The sequence below is a fragment of the Phaethon lepturus genome, unplaced genomic scaffold (genome assembly GCF_000687285.1).
Source record: "Phaethon lepturus isolate BGI_N335 unplaced genomic scaffold, ASM68728v1 scaffold35826, whole genome shotgun sequence".
Lineage (NCBI taxonomy): Eukaryota > Metazoa > Chordata > Aves > Phaethontiformes > Phaethontidae > Phaethon > Phaethon lepturus.
This window is the reverse complement of record NW_010546325.1, coordinates 8,897-24,216: the sequence shown is the minus strand read 5'-3', so window position 1 is coordinate 24,216 and position 15,320 is coordinate 8,897. Positions and strand designations below refer to the sequence as shown.

The window sequence follows — 15,320 nt, the reverse complement described above, 5'->3', positions numbered from 1 at the left end:
CACAAAAAGGCATTTTAAGGATGGAAGAAAGGCATCCCCACAGCAAAGGCACTGGGCAGTGTTAAGTTCTGTGATAGGAAGCTCATTTCCACAAACACAAGGAGCATGGACAGAGAGTCAGGAGGGAAACAAGCCCCTGCTCCTGCTCCAGCTCCTCCCAGGGCTGGCACAGCAAAGCGATCAGCCCCATGGTCAGGGGTGAGAGCCATCACGATGAGTCAATGAGAGAGAATCTCCAAACCCACGTGTCCTGTTGGAGCCCATACATCTGCGGCACCGGCAACTGGAACAGGGACCACGGGGCACAGGAGCCCATGTGGCTGGGTCGCCAGCAATTGTAGCGAGTCAGAGTATGCAGTGTGTGATCACCAGTGACTACCGAGCCAGGCAGCTGGTGAGCAGGTGAGTAGCTTGGGAGCCAGGTATGTGTGTGTCCCTGAGTGAGAGAGCTGGAGCTGGTTACCAGATGGAGCCGGGGCTCCAGGCCAACTGCCAGAGCAACCGTGGGGCCGTGGGACAACTAAGAGACCCACTTGCACGCAAGCGCATGTGTGTGTAAGGCAACTGGGGAGAGCAAGGATCCAGGGCCAACTACTGGATGAACTGAATGTGTAAGCCCAGCTACTGGAAGGATCCCGACTGGGGATCAGCAGGCTAGCTCCTGGAGGGATCCACTCTGCACAGATGTACGTATTTCCCACTAACAGACTCAATCAGCCAGAGGGGGGAGCAGAATACAGCACAGAGCATTCCTGACGCACCTGCAAGCCTCTGTCCTGCAAACTCAAACTGATCAGCCATGCTCACCTGGATGGCTGGGACAAGGGTGAAATACCCGATCAAGATGATCCCAAGCTCTGTTGCCATGTTCTTCATTATCGACCAGCTCTCATTGCTCAAGCCTGGAGAAAGAACATGCAAAGGCAGGTAAAATTAGACTCTTCACTAGCAGACAGACATGAGCACAGCAAGAAGTAACTGGACTTCCCTTCTTTAAAATTAGGCAGCTATAGACAACAGCCAAAAAAGGAACCTTCAGGCCAAAATTCATCTGACCTATTTTGAATATCTAAGTCAAATAGTTGGACTGTAGACTCCCAATGTCTTTATTAGCGGGGTTATCATTAACTACAAAGGGAGCTCAGGATGACTCTCAGCTCACAAAACTGTCCTGATTTAAGCAGTCTGAGGGTACTGCACAAGGCAATACAGGGATTCAGAAGTGTAAAGGACCATGGAGTTTTTGAGTCCTGTTCTTGATCTAGGATACAAACCACTTGTATTTTTAAAACCAGGTAGATTTTTCTGGGCATGACTCCAGAATCTCTCTTCCCTGATGTCTAGAAATTTTTTTTAAGTTTGTCAGCCACATTTATCCATGGTTTGAGCATACTTTAATTCTTATGCAGGTACAGAGTGTACCTATAATAGAGAAGATAATTTTGTCACAGACTCAGCAAAACTTCCTATGACCTGTGGACTGCACTTACGATATTGATGACACAAGAGGACATGGTGCTAAACATGTATACCAGGAGGTACAGTTCTCCCTGCCTAACACTTTTTTAAACTTGTTTAGTCAATGCTTCAGAGAACAATCTTAAAAAGCAGTGCCCACAATTACAGCCTTATATTACTTCTTGGAATTACCAGAAACAGTACAAAAAGACTATTGGAATACAATTCCCAATTCACATTAACACAGACAATCCTTGTTTCCTTCACAAACTTAGATCTTCACAGATTAAGATCATTCCCCATCTCCCAGTCTTTGGGTTACCCTAATTTTCTCTCTCTTAACAGTTTTCCAGAGCAGTCTGCGTACCTTGGGCAATGCGTAGCTTCACTTCCAGGTCAACAGGCGTAGAGACAACTGACTTGGTGAGAACCAACACGTTCTCTAGGCCAATCACTACAACCAAGTATGGAAATATCTCTCTAGAGGAAACAGAACCAGAACTGAGAATGAGATCCTTGGTGAACAAAGAAGGGAAGAATGCAAGTTAAGCAGCAAACACACATCCTTGAGTCAAGACGAGGAAACACTATCCAGTGCTCTTAGCCAAATCCCTTCTCATACGCTATTACTCTTTGATGAGACACGGGTTCTGGATTTCATCTGCTTTGGACAGATACTAACATTTTTGCAAAGCTGCATGATTTTCTGGAAAATGGCCATTGTAGACCACCACTAAATTAGTCTTAATGCTTCCCAGGGTTGGGACAGTGCCCCTCGAAAAGTGTCTCCAGCATCTGGTACAGAGGTACAAATCAAAAAAGCGGACTCCGAACACCGCTGCAACAGACTCGGTAATAATTTGTCAGCAGGAGAGCATTACAACAAGAGGGTAGGGAGCATGTCCCACCACCAACAGTGAAAATCCTGATAAATCACAGCTAAGCATTACATTAAACAAAACTTTCAAAAGAAAAAATCTCAAGTGAAGAGCACGAGCAGTGCCTGGTTCAGATACCCAGCGGGCAAAAGCTTCCACAGCTTGCAGCTACTGTAAGCAATCCGGTCTCGGGCAGTGAAGGAGACACAGGAAGGGACTTCTCTGTTGGGAGGATATAAATTAACGTGCATGGAGCTGTGTTTCCAGTACACCAGGTAGCTCAGAAGCCACAACACTGAGAACAATATGCAGTGTACACATGTTTTGTATATAAATAAACTAAATCCTGCCAGGGATAGTTTCTACCCGAGTCAAGAAAACACACTGAAATGGATTTGCCCTTCAGAAGATATGCACGCAGAAAAGTAAGACTACCCAAGGTCACCACCATGTATTTATTCAACTCTTCTTCTCACCCCTAATTCTTTTTCTCTCTTTTGAACTACTTGCAGTCCAGATCAGAGAGAAAAAGCTGTTCTGTGCCAGAACATGGTAGATAGTAAATCTCTTAATTTCCCTTCAGCTAAACTTAAGCAAAAATACTAAAGCTTTCATTGTGGAGGGTAATGGAATTGTGCTGTGCTGGTATGTACAGATCCAAAAGGAGAACGTGCATGCACACACACCCCTTGGCACATCACCAACAGCCACGACAGGTAACCAACAGGGTTTCAGAAGAACACCTCCTGCTTTCTGTCATTACTTGCCATAACCCCTGAGGACCACCTTCCCAAATGCTATTTTCAATTGCTGTCCTGGTTTCAGCCAGGATAGAGTTAATTTTCTTCACAGAAGCTAGTGTGAGGCTGTGTTTTGGATTTGGGATGAGAAACTGTTGATAATGTGCTGATGTTTTGGGTTGTTGCTGAGCAGTCAAGGACAGTCCAGCTTCTCGTGCTGGCTTGCCAGCAAGCACGTTAGGGGTGCACGGGGAGCTGGGAGGGGACACAGTCGGGACAGCTGACCCAGACTGGCCAAAGAGATATTCCATACCATATGACGTCATGCTTGGTATATAAAGCTGGGGCGAAGAAGGAGGAAGGGGTGGAGGGACGTTCAGGGCGTCTGTCTTCCCAAGAAACCATTACATGTGATGGAGCCCTGCTCTCCTGGAGATGGCTGAACACCTGCCTGCCCATCGGGAGTGGTGAATGAATTCTTTGTTTTGCTTTGCTTGTGTGCGCGGCTTTTGCTTTACCCATTAAACTGTCTTTATCTCAAGCCATGAGTTTCCTCACTTTCACCCTTCTGAGTCTCATCCCTGTCCCACTGTGGGGGAGTGAGCGAGTGGCTGTGTGGGGCTTAGTTGCTGGCTGGGGCTGAACCACGACAATTGCCTAAGGCCACCTGACATGGGCTTCAACAACATTTGCACACATACAGCTGTCAGCAGCCTGTACCTTACAAGCTTAGCTGGGGAAAAACATCTGTCTGTAACCACTGCTAACTCAACTACTTCATTCCAAGTGATTCCTTGAACAAACAGCAAGAGCTCCATTGAAAGCAAGATTACAAAAAAACCCACAAAAAAAACAAACTCCACACACCCTTCTCCAGTGTCCTAACCAAATTTTAGCATTAACAATTGCGCAACACATTGGTCCTTTCACCTCCCATCCAAAAGCTGCACAGGCAGTGAACTTCTGCAGCGAGGGAAAAAAATACAAACATATATAAGCCTCTCTCTCATGGGCAACTTCCTGTTAATGTCAAAGAATCCAAAATCTAGCAAGTACAACTCAGCCCTGCCTTTACCTAAAGCATTTTCAGTTCATAACCTGTGTCACTCCTCCAAGCAGTACTTTAGGACAGGAGACAGATGTGAGAAAAGCTCTTTGTAATCCTTAGGGATGGAAATCTCTAAATAAAGAGAATGCAACGTGAGGGGGAGCTCTGCTGCTCAGCCCCACGGAGAGAGTGTCCTGCAGAGCACGTCACCTGCAAGGGTACATACGTACTCCTGCGGTACGTACTTGCAGAGTCCTGTCCTTACGCACAGTCCTGCGAGATACGCAGGCAGCCCAAATACGGAAAAGAAAACCCGTAACTCTCTCATCAACTACGTCCTACTTAAACAGTAGCTTCTACTGCAGGAGGTAACTAATAGTCCCAGGTTATGAGTTTCAATAGTCCTTGAAGAGTCAGCAGTTTTCATGTTAAATGACCAGCAGTTTAAAAGCAATGAGACATTAGGTTTTCTTGAAGAGTAATGCGACTCCGTGCAAGACAAATACAAGCCGTTCACCCCCTGCAACTCCAAAACCTAAGTTCATTTGTCCCTATTTGGAGTGAGGCAGATGGCAAGAGATCCTCATTATATTTTCTGCCGTACAGTGCCAAGCACTGATAAAGAGCTTACAAGAGGAAGAGCAAAGGGAGATGCCGTATTGTGTCCGTCAACTGAAACATTTACACTTCACTTACCGCTTTGATGCCAGAAGGTGCTGCATCGTAGCATGACCCAGCATCCCAGAGAGTCAACAGAAACATTGCTGTTAACTCATGAAAAGAACAGATCTTCTCTGACTCCATATATACTTGTGCACAGAGACAGCTTCTGGTTTATCCAAAAGCTATGGAAGATTTCAGAACTTATCACATCAGCTTCTCTTATCTAAAATGCAAATGCTCACGTTCGAGCTAGTTGGTTTAGGCCTTTTTTTTTTAATAGTCAACACGGAGAAGTAGTTCATAATTTTAGATTGTGATTCCTCTACTCTAGCTGAGATGCCAACTCGTGGGTTGGTGGCTTGTGCTCTGCACTCATCTAGAGACTCTCCCAGTCCACCAGCTCGCAGGATCCCACTTCCAGTCAACTCCAGGCAATCTGCTCAACTTCACTTTTTATTCTTTCTTAAATCCTGCATAGCTCATGTCACCTATTTCCACTTAGTTTTCTTTTCTGTGAAATAAGACTAGTGCCTACCTTACCTATAATCATTTTACTTCATTATAAAAGTTGATTGATAATGACTAAGGTCCAGTTTATATATCATACCTGTAGCAAGCAAACACTGATCTCTAAGCAACAAGCTTTATTTTAATACCTTACAAAAACCAGTGACGGACAAAGGCTTACTATAAATATAGGTACCATTAAAAACAAACACACCCACATCTGGAAGGCTCTCCTGTAAACAAAACAGATATAAAAGGCTGAAAGTCAGATCAAAGTTTAACCAGATCCAGCTGGTCAAATCCCAGTACGTTGCCACCAGTATATGACTCTGTCATATAAAACACTCTGTCTCCAGTGGGGAATCAGGTAACTAGAGGGAAAGTGCTCTGGCAGGCACTGGAGATTCAGGAAAAGGTCACTCACCAAAAGTAAAAAACCTCCCAATGTCATCAGACCCCCTCGCCACAGAATCCACGGGTCTTCCATCTAATTGGACATAACTTGTTAAGTATTGCAAGAATTAAGTTTCAACCCCAAAGGAAACTGTCTGTGCAATCATTTTAAGGCAATGACATTTTGCTGGAAAACTATTTTTATAAATAAGACTGAATTGACTCTTTGTATCCTGCAGGAGGAATAACTAGATTAGTTTAGCCGTCCTGTGTGACAACGGTAAGGTTCATTATATACAAAGACCTTGGTCACTGCACTAACCAAAACTGTTCCCTTGGATTCCTCCCATGTATCTGCATCCAAATATTGCCTTTTTTCTTGCATTAAAATAATAAAATCCCAAGGGATGTCCATTTTTTTTAAACAGCTCACAGAATAATGTGGTCTTGATCCATAATTAAGGCTCCTAGGCACCACAGCAGTAAAACCAGAAACAAGAAATATTTCAGTTACTGAAGTCAATTATTCATAGCTCTTCTAGGCTTCTAGGAGAGGAATTCCTCCAGTAGGTCTGGCTCCTGGTAAATTATCACCAGCATTGAGTCGCCTCCCTTATGGGTGAGACTCTTCATTGTTCCTGCAGTTTATAGCTGCGAGGAGGAGATGGGAAGAAAAATTATGGGTATTTCCTTAACTACTTAGGAAAGGGACCTGAAAATCAAAAGAAAGATTCTGAACTGAACTTTAGTTAACGAGAAATGCGGAGTGTGTAGAACTCAGGCAGGTGAGGTGCCAGTTAAGAGCTTTCTCAAGGGTTTTCACCTTGACACAAATATGGTAGTAACCACATGAAAAGTCACAAACGCCAACTCTAACATGCACAGGAACCCTAGATAAAAGAAGAGCTGACAGCTACCAGTGATGGGTGCAAAGTCACTCGGGTAGCCTCCCAGGCACAAATACCACAGGTCAGTTCAGCCACCTTTAAAGATCTTTCTAAGCAGAATGTAATGAACCTCCATCAGCCAGAGACAAGCTAAGAAGCCCTTTTGGATGCTACAAAAAGTCACCGAGGAGGAAGGTATGCGAGCACCTACCTAGCTGCCAGGAAATCAAGTTTATGAATAAGACATTGTCCCAACAATCCCTTCTGCTTTAGACAGAAAGAGCCAACTGCTAAGCAATAAGGCATCTCCACAAGGTCTGTTTGCTGGCCAGCAGAGAAGCACATAGCCCTTCAGCCCAGAAGGGGATCTGATGGTAATTTTGCACAGCAGTGTGTAAAATAATATCATGTAAGCTTATTTGAAGAATACTGGATCTTAAAGATGAAGCGTTCAACAGCTGTTTTCAAATGATTTCACCTCCATCTACCCTTCTTTAGCAAGAGGTTTGGTGCTGGAAACATACCCTCCATTGAGAGTGGGCGTCAAACCAAATAGCGTGCACAGCCCAACGGACATGAGCAGAGAGCTGAGCACCGTCACAACCGCTGCCAGTGCCAGACCCCATTTCGACTTCACCATGTCAATCTTCCCTGAAAAACAGAATGCAAAGTCTCTGTTACCAAGCAAAAGAAAATTACATGAATAAAAAATCAAGGAGAAGGGATCCTCATCCTGACTTATTTCAGTATGTAGCCCTGCAACCCAGAAGTAATGGTAGTGACGCCTCCAGATCCTCCAGTACATAAGAGGTACTGTAACAAGGATGGGACAGAGGGTAATGCAAAGCTTGCAGCTCAAGCTAGTTCCAGTACAGCACTGCTGGGCAGTGAAAAAAGGAACTTAAATGTGGCTAGTAAGGTCTAAAACCACCAGCTCAGAACATGTATTTGATCTGTCTCACAATTAGTTAGTCTCTCCAAATTGGAAAAAATGTCATTACTACGGCATTTAAAACTGCAATAACACAGAAAACATCTCAGAAGATATCACAAGGAATAACATCACACTGGCTAAGAGGGCCAAATCAGCAGAAATCAGATAAACAGGATTACTAATTCTCTACATGACAGTCCAGCGTAAAATTTCTCCTGCTGAAACAGGAGGGAACCGCAGTGCTATGGACAGGAGTCTTTCTCTTATCTGTGGCCAGGGAAAGGGCACCCCACCACTAACCCCCTGCATATATTCAGCTGGCAGGTGTATAGGTGGCTTATCACCTTGCCCTCCCCTCAAGGCTCTCCACCCCACAAACCTACGTGTAGAGAAGTAGATGTAAGCGAAGAGTATAATGTAGGTGGTGACAAGGGGTATCAGCTCAGCAATGCCAATCTCTTCCTTGAAGTGGACATGAATGATGTTCTCCTCTCGCAGCGTGCAGTTAGGACTGGGATGCAGCAGCTTGAGGCGAGAGCGGAGGCTGCTGAGGAACCTGAAGTAAAAACAAGCAGGAGGATGTCACTTACACTGTACCCAACCACACAATCCAAGGAGGAGCTCAGTGGGTAGAGATCAAATAGGAAGAAGCTCCACAGATTCACAGAGACTTAGAAAGCACGGTTCTCTCTGAATTAAGAAGAATTAAGAAATTCTTCACAATGAGGGTGGTGAGGCACTGGCACAGGTTGCCCAGAGAGGTCATGGATGCCCCACCCATGGAAAGATCCCAGGTCAGATTGGACAGGGCTCTGACCACTCAACCTGGTCTAGTGCATGATGTCCCTGCTCATGGCAGGGGAATTGTACTAGATGATTATGGTCCCTTCCAACCCAAACCATTCCAGGATTCCCTCTACGCATGACTGGTAAGTCTTGTTTCTTTGTGGCCCAAACTACATTGGTCACATCCGTACTCTGGAAATCTCACAGACCTTGATTTCTATGAAGATTCAAAGATAACTGTGAAGACTCAGCAAAATGACTTAAAGCAAGGGCTCATCATCCAAAATCTTGGCCCTGGGGAACAGAACATGCTGTAGTCTCAAACACCACCTGAATTTATGTAAGTACAGCTGATGAAAGGTGCTACATGACAGTCCTTGAGGCTGAAGGGTTCTTGCAAGGGCAGCAGCAGAGCAAGTTTCAACTACCGTGCTGCCAATTCTGTCCCAGGCATTCCTTGGGGAATTCTGTGCAGCGCTGAGCAGAACGTTTAGTCCTCAGATCTACTCAATCCAAAGCCAGCTTTGCCAACACTGCCAAAGGGCTTTCACAGTTGCTACCAGCTGAATTAGTGCTTACTGGAAAGCAAACCACTCTATATACCAGGAACTGGGTCAAAACAGACCTACTGGGTCTTGGCTGCAACAATGACAGCTCTGCGTGCAGATGAAGCCATCATCAGAGGAACCCTCACTGGCCGCTTTGAGTATTATATACACTTTTTTTAAAGAGAAACTGAGAACTGATAGTATTTTATTTCCTTAAAATACAGCATGTTTTCTTACAAAAACAGCACCCTGTCTTTCTATAGCATATTCAGAAGATCCTAAAATACTCTAAAACAGAAGAAAATGGAGATTAAAGAAAAACATAACAATCAGAGTAAAGAAAACAGCAAAACATGCCAAGGAATGAATAAGGGATCCATAACGTACAAATAGCACAGCTGAAGCTCCTTACCTGGAATCATAGCGCTGGAGACCCAGTGTGACAGTGTATGATACCACTCGCTTCCTATTATAGAGGTTCACCCCGCTGTACTTTCCAGGGAGCCCAAACAACAGATCTGCAAAAACACAGTATGAAAGAAATATTAGGAAAACAGAAAAATAAACAAAAAGATGGGACACAAGAGGCATTCCCTGTGAAGAATGCTGAATGGGAACTACTCTTCTTATTGGAAGCACTGTCTCAGTGCTCTGGTGAGACCTTATCAGTGTGTACAAGTACTTGCTGCAGGGGAGCAAAGAAGACGGAGTGTCTCTTCGCAGTGGTGCCCACTGACAGGACAAGCGGCAATGGGCACCTGTGAGAAATTTATCTGTCCTCAACTTCTTCTTTCCTGACCAGGTAGTCTGTAGCAGACAAGGTCTGCCCCCTAATCCTAACCCATAAGCTCTCAACTAGCTCACCACTCGTTCCTAAACAAAGCTCCACGTGTTCCCGCTGCTCACTCACACAAAGGACAACTCTTCGCCCTCCCAGCCCATCCTTCCTGAAGAGCCTGTACGTTCCCGCAGCAGCACCCCAGTATCGCGAGCTACCCCACACCATCCCTCTGAGCTGGATGAGGCTGTAGCCCTGCAACTGCACACACCTCTCATCCCTCCTGCGTGCTCCCCGTGCTCTGTGTGTTAGTGTATGGGCACGTCAAGTGGGCACCCAATTTGTCCTTCAACAAAAGCGACAGACATTATCTTTAAGGATGCAGCCAAAGGAATCCTTGGTTTTGTGCATGTCGGTGTGTGATTTGAACCAGACGTTCCAGGAAGACTTTGCATTGCAAAGAACTATTTAATGTCTCTTCTGTTAACCCAGTGCACTAAACACAGACTTAAAAAAATTATGCATAATGATGACCACTCCCACTGGCCTCAGGAATTCCCAGGATATCGTGGACCTCCACCTTGTCTGCAAATGAGTGCTCGCAGAGAGGCTCCATATGCTCCAAACCACAGCGTGCACACACTCTGGATGCTCCAAGAATAACCTTTAAACTCACTTTAGGGTTACAAAACCCCTTTTCAGACATGTCATACTACAGGCTTCCTGACACTGACAAAGTTCCTTTAAAAACAAAGGAACAACATTTCATCTGGCCTTATGGAACAACTAAACCATATGATGTCAGACATAGTCAGACTTATTTTTTTAGTTAAGAGAGAAAAATACTTTTATGAGATCTGGTATATGCAAGCAACTATCAATGAACGCACAAGAGGGAGCAGGAAGAATGTTCATTTATCTGTGACAATGAGACCGTCTTTGAGTAAGACAGACAACAGCATGAGGGAAAAAGGGAGGCTAGAGAACATACGTAAAGTAAGAGGAACAAAAAGACTCGACAAGTTACCTGCTATTTTTACACCTAGAGAATGGAGGCTGACTGAGTGGAATTATTCACCTTCCACAAATATAGAAACGAGTTCAAACACAGATATGAAATGAGGGGTGACATACATTTGGTAGCTTTATTGCAGATGCTGTGAGTAACACAATGCCACCCAATTTGCTAACATTGGCAACCTAGACGTTGGAGATACCGCACACAAAATAGCCACTCAAGCTGCCGGGGATTTCTCACAGCTTCTTTGGCACTTCAGCCTCTTACCTTTGAGAGTAGCTGATGTTTGTAATGTCTTTGGTTCATGCTGGTGGATGGTTTTGATGATATCTGGGTCAGCATTGAATCGCTCTCGGTCATTCTGCCAGAAGTTCCCTGGAGACAGTAACAGACAGCCGTGCTCGGGGAGCAGATTCCGCAGCTTCTTGAGGCCAGGCAGAAGATCTGTTACCTGAAGGCAAACTTCCTCCAAGCTTTTGACACCAGAACTGAAACACAAACAAAGGTTAGACACTGCTGTCTATGTTGCAACTCTCACAAACAAAAGGCAAAGCTGATGACAAATACCCCAAGGACCTGCATCGCCATGGTACTGCTCTTGTTCTTAATTACTAAGGATCAAGAGCCTCGGGCCATAGACCGGGATCTCACTGTAACATGTTTACAGGCTCCAGAACCCCATTAACATTCCTCTGCATACTGTCTGGCCATATAGCTTTCACTCTTCATCCATCCTAGGGGCCACCATTTCCAGTTCCACATTTAAGATACCTCCAGTCTACAGAGAAACTGTCACCCTAGAATACTTCTTCAAAGACCTTAAACTCCTCTGCATATTTCTTTCCATATATGCAATGGAGTATTTTACAGAAATCTTTATTAGCCTTCCTGAGGTGGATTATTTAAGGTGTACAGAGTGCTCTAAAATGTACAAAAGATTCAATATCTGTTTGCAAAATGTTTTCAGAATTACTCTGCATTGTATGGAAAAGAAAATGCCTTACAGGTTCATAAATTTAAATAGAGGTGTAACCAGTATGAAAGGGTTCTTGTGTTTGTTCCCAGACTTCATTTTAAGACAATTACATAACACTTATCAACTAGTAATTCAAGCGAGACTCAACTTGGGCTTACAATAGGATCTGACTGTGAAGGTTTAGTGACAAAACCTGTCAGTATGCTATTTGGCTAGACAGGGAAGAGCTGCCAATCCAAAAGGGAACACCTCCCTCAACGTGATACGGGCAGCTGGTGGGATTTGCACAGGAAAGGTATAGTTAACAAAGGCTAAGTTAAGATACAAAAGACCAGCCCTTCCCTGGCTCCAGCCTCACAGAGTACAGAGAAGGTGGCTGCAGAAGACAAATCAGTTAAGGGTCCTATTGTAAAATGTCTTCTCTAGAGGAGGTGTTTTTTTCTGTAATGACTGCAAAGAGCAAACATGGAAACCAACCAATGATAATTTCAGTTATGCCTTTGTGAAAACTCCCTGCAGAACCTACATCCTGTCACTGTATGGCAAGATACCTCGGAAAAGTCATGGCTATCAAAAGAAAAGCCTAGCAAATATGCTCGAATATACTGTGTTCATAGGAAAAAAAACCTCTCTGAAAGATAATTTAAAGGAACTGATGCAGCGATGCCTCCAAAAATAGCTCCAGGAAAAGTAAGACGACTATTGTTTTGTATTTCAGCTTTAGCTGAAACATGTTTTAACTCTGAAACATAACAGTGGTAACAGTTTATACTGTAGGTAAGCCTATGTACATTCGTATTCTGAAGAAAACGCACACAGCCAATGTCCCTGCCAGTTTGTTGTGGATGCAGAGAGTGATATCAAAAAACATGAACTGGAGCAAACTACAAATTCAGTTCACTTCTGACTCTTTACGAATGATGACTGCTCAAAATATAATCCCCTTGTGTTCCCTATCCAGCTGTCAATAGTCTTCAGCTCCTTCTCTACTTTAATATAAAAGAATGCCTTTTTTCATATTAAGAAAATCAGCTGCACTTAACTTTGATACTGACAAAAGCAACTGACAACAAGGAACTTCATCATGACTTTACTGAGGTAATTTCAGCTTTTACCTCAAAGTTAGACATTTCCTGAAATACCCGAGTCCGTCGCCAAAATGGGAGCCCTTATCCCAAGGTTTAGGTCTAAGTGCTTAAGTCTTTTTTTTCTGGTGGCTATGTAAGTTTAATTTTGCTTCCATGCTGAATCACTGTTCATCAAGGGCAACACCGAGGGGAGATAATGTGAAGACAATACATGTCCTGGGAGCAAGTTGTTTCTAGCTTGTAACTGGCAACTATATACCGATTATTATCTGAAGTTACACATATGATAAAGGAGGAGATGAACTGAAAACACAGAAAGAATGTCAGAGCCAAGGCTTTGTGAGTTGGTAGGAAAGAGCAACATCTTTAACAGCATAAATGGCATTTCTAAAGAAATACCACAAAGAGAGCAGACAGCTAGCTTGCAAGGAATGGTTTAAAAAAAAAAAAAGGAAAAATCATCAGGTAGAGAAGTAAAGTGGACATTCTCAAAAATGAAGCAATGAAGGATGCTGTCAAGGAAGTATGAACACGTAGTAAATCCTCCCTACCCATGTGAGTTAGAGGACAAAGAATGAAAACAGCTCCTGGCTGAAAAGCTGGGAGATGATCAAAGACTCTAATCTCACCATTTTTCACCACAGTTGACCTATTGTCAGCATCACTATTCTCCTATGTCTGTTATTTGAACACAGACAGACAAGTAAGGGAAGCATTTCTGCCCTTAAAAAGTAAACCCAGACAAGAACTTGACCACAGATAAAAACTTAGAACTTAAAGGAAAACTTGTTTCTAAAAAAAACCAGAGGCAAGTTAATGTGTATAAAATGCATTCTTGGTGTGCAACGAGAGAATGCGCCAAACTAATCTGAGTGGTCTTTTCTTTAAAATGCCTGACTTCTTGGATGGGGAAAGCACAGCAGATCTCATCTACCTGAGCCTCAATTTTGATGCAGCACCACACAGAAAATCCTTTAGTTCCCAGGAAAGACACAAAAATTAGCACAAAAATTAGCACAAAAATTGTGTTGCAGTAAAGAACTAGGTTAACAGGAAAATGATCATGGAGCTGCTGAAAGGGGAACCACCAGTACTGAGGAAAACAAAGCGGAATTTCTCACAGACAGATCAGAGAACCAGGATTATTATATATTTTTATTAATAACCTTGGAATAAGGTATAGGGACATCTGCCAATCACACAAAATAAAGAAACACTGTTAATACAGAAAAGGAACAGAATATCTGAAATGGATGATGCGAGGCCTGCAATAAATTTGATCCTCTCTCTATTAACGGTACGAAGTGCAAGACCACGCACTTGGGGACTAAACAGAGTTTCTACTATAAGGTGGGAGTTCATCAGCTGGAAATAACAGAGAGGAACATGGAGACGTTAATCAATCACTTCACAATGTGTAAAACTGATGTTACTGGCCATGAAAAAGGGACATGCAATCTCACTATATTTCAGGAAAAGCATTTCCATGGAAAATAACACACAAACGAGACTTCTCTGAGAATACTGTGTACAGTTCTGATCTCCCACCTTCGGGAATGATACGCTAACAACAGTGCCAAGGGGAGCAACCAGGATGACAAACTGAATACCGAGCTGTCTTACCAGAGTAAGCCAAGAGTTCCGTATCTTTAGCTTAACAAACAAGGATTTGGGGTGAGGAGTATTAGTTCTCCCTGTAAACATCTGGAAGCAGAGGAAAGCTATTTTTGTACAAAGACTGTGTCAGGACAAAACCAAGCAAGTATAAACTGGTCCTAAAAGTGAGAAGTCATGAGAAGGTTCCTGACCATGTGAAATTCTAGAAGACCTTCACAATAGGCATGGTGGAGTCAAATGAACTTGCTTTAGTACGAAGCTTGCGTGCTTATGAAGGGATTATACGACGCTGCTATCTGCTGTAACAGGTATAACCTTGGAGACCCCTTCCAGACCTCTCTGGCTAGGACTCTGACTGGAAGGTTCCTGACAGTTATCAAGTGACTAGAGGACAGGCCAAGTTCTCTTGCACAAAAGCTAAACTGCTCTACGTGCAGGATGGATATGATGTCACTTGTTAGCAGTGATCTCTCATTTTCTTTTACTTTTTAGAATCTTACAAATGCAAAGCTAATAATCAGACTTACGAGGCAGTAATTTAGAAGATGGGTGTGTACAGCGGTGGGTCTGCCTTCTACACAAACTTTCATGAACAGTAATTACCTGTCTCTCAGGGCATGGTTTCTAATCTCCTCCACTAGCTGGAAGACGCGGGAGAGGGGTGAACGAAATACATCAACAGCAAGGAAGTTCTTCTGCCATGGGGACACAGTGGCTTTCACAAAGATCTGCTGAATGTAGGCCACAGGAGCACCAACATACTGTGGGGAAAACCAGAGGGAGAATGAAAACACACGGTGAGTGGGAAGCTGCTTAGCAGAATTAGACCACAGCTTGGCAACCTTTCAGGAAGGAGTTTGCCAGACTATATTCTCCTTTCCCAAATTAGAGGTGAAACATGACAGTTCTAACCTAGCAAGAACAAAAAGAGTCTGTTTCTCAAAGAGGCAAAATGCCACTGACCATTTTGGCATCAGTCTGTTGCACTTCTTTGTGAGGCA

General features: G+C 43.7%; 1 protein-coding gene across 1 annotated transcript in view; it reads right to left on the bottom strand.

Moving 5' to 3' along the window:
• The window catches only part of SCAP (SREBF chaperone), a gene marked incomplete at both ends in the record, with an annotated part of 32,020 nt that overhangs the window by 14,960 nt on the left and 1,740 nt on the right, over positions 1–15,320 (bottom strand). Inside the window, 7 exons of the mRNA XM_010289257.1 lie at positions 808–902; positions 1,826–1,938; positions 7,099–7,225; positions 7,892–8,064; positions 9,255–9,360; positions 10,906–11,126; positions 14,923–15,080. Of these exons, the coding sequence (XP_010287559.1) occupies positions 808–902; positions 1,826–1,938; positions 7,099–7,225; positions 7,892–8,064; positions 9,255–9,360; positions 10,906–11,126; positions 14,923–15,080 (993 nt within the window). The remainder of the gene's footprint in view (positions 1–807; positions 903–1,825; positions 1,939–7,098; positions 7,226–7,891; positions 8,065–9,254; positions 9,361–10,905; positions 11,127–14,922; positions 15,081–15,320) is intronic.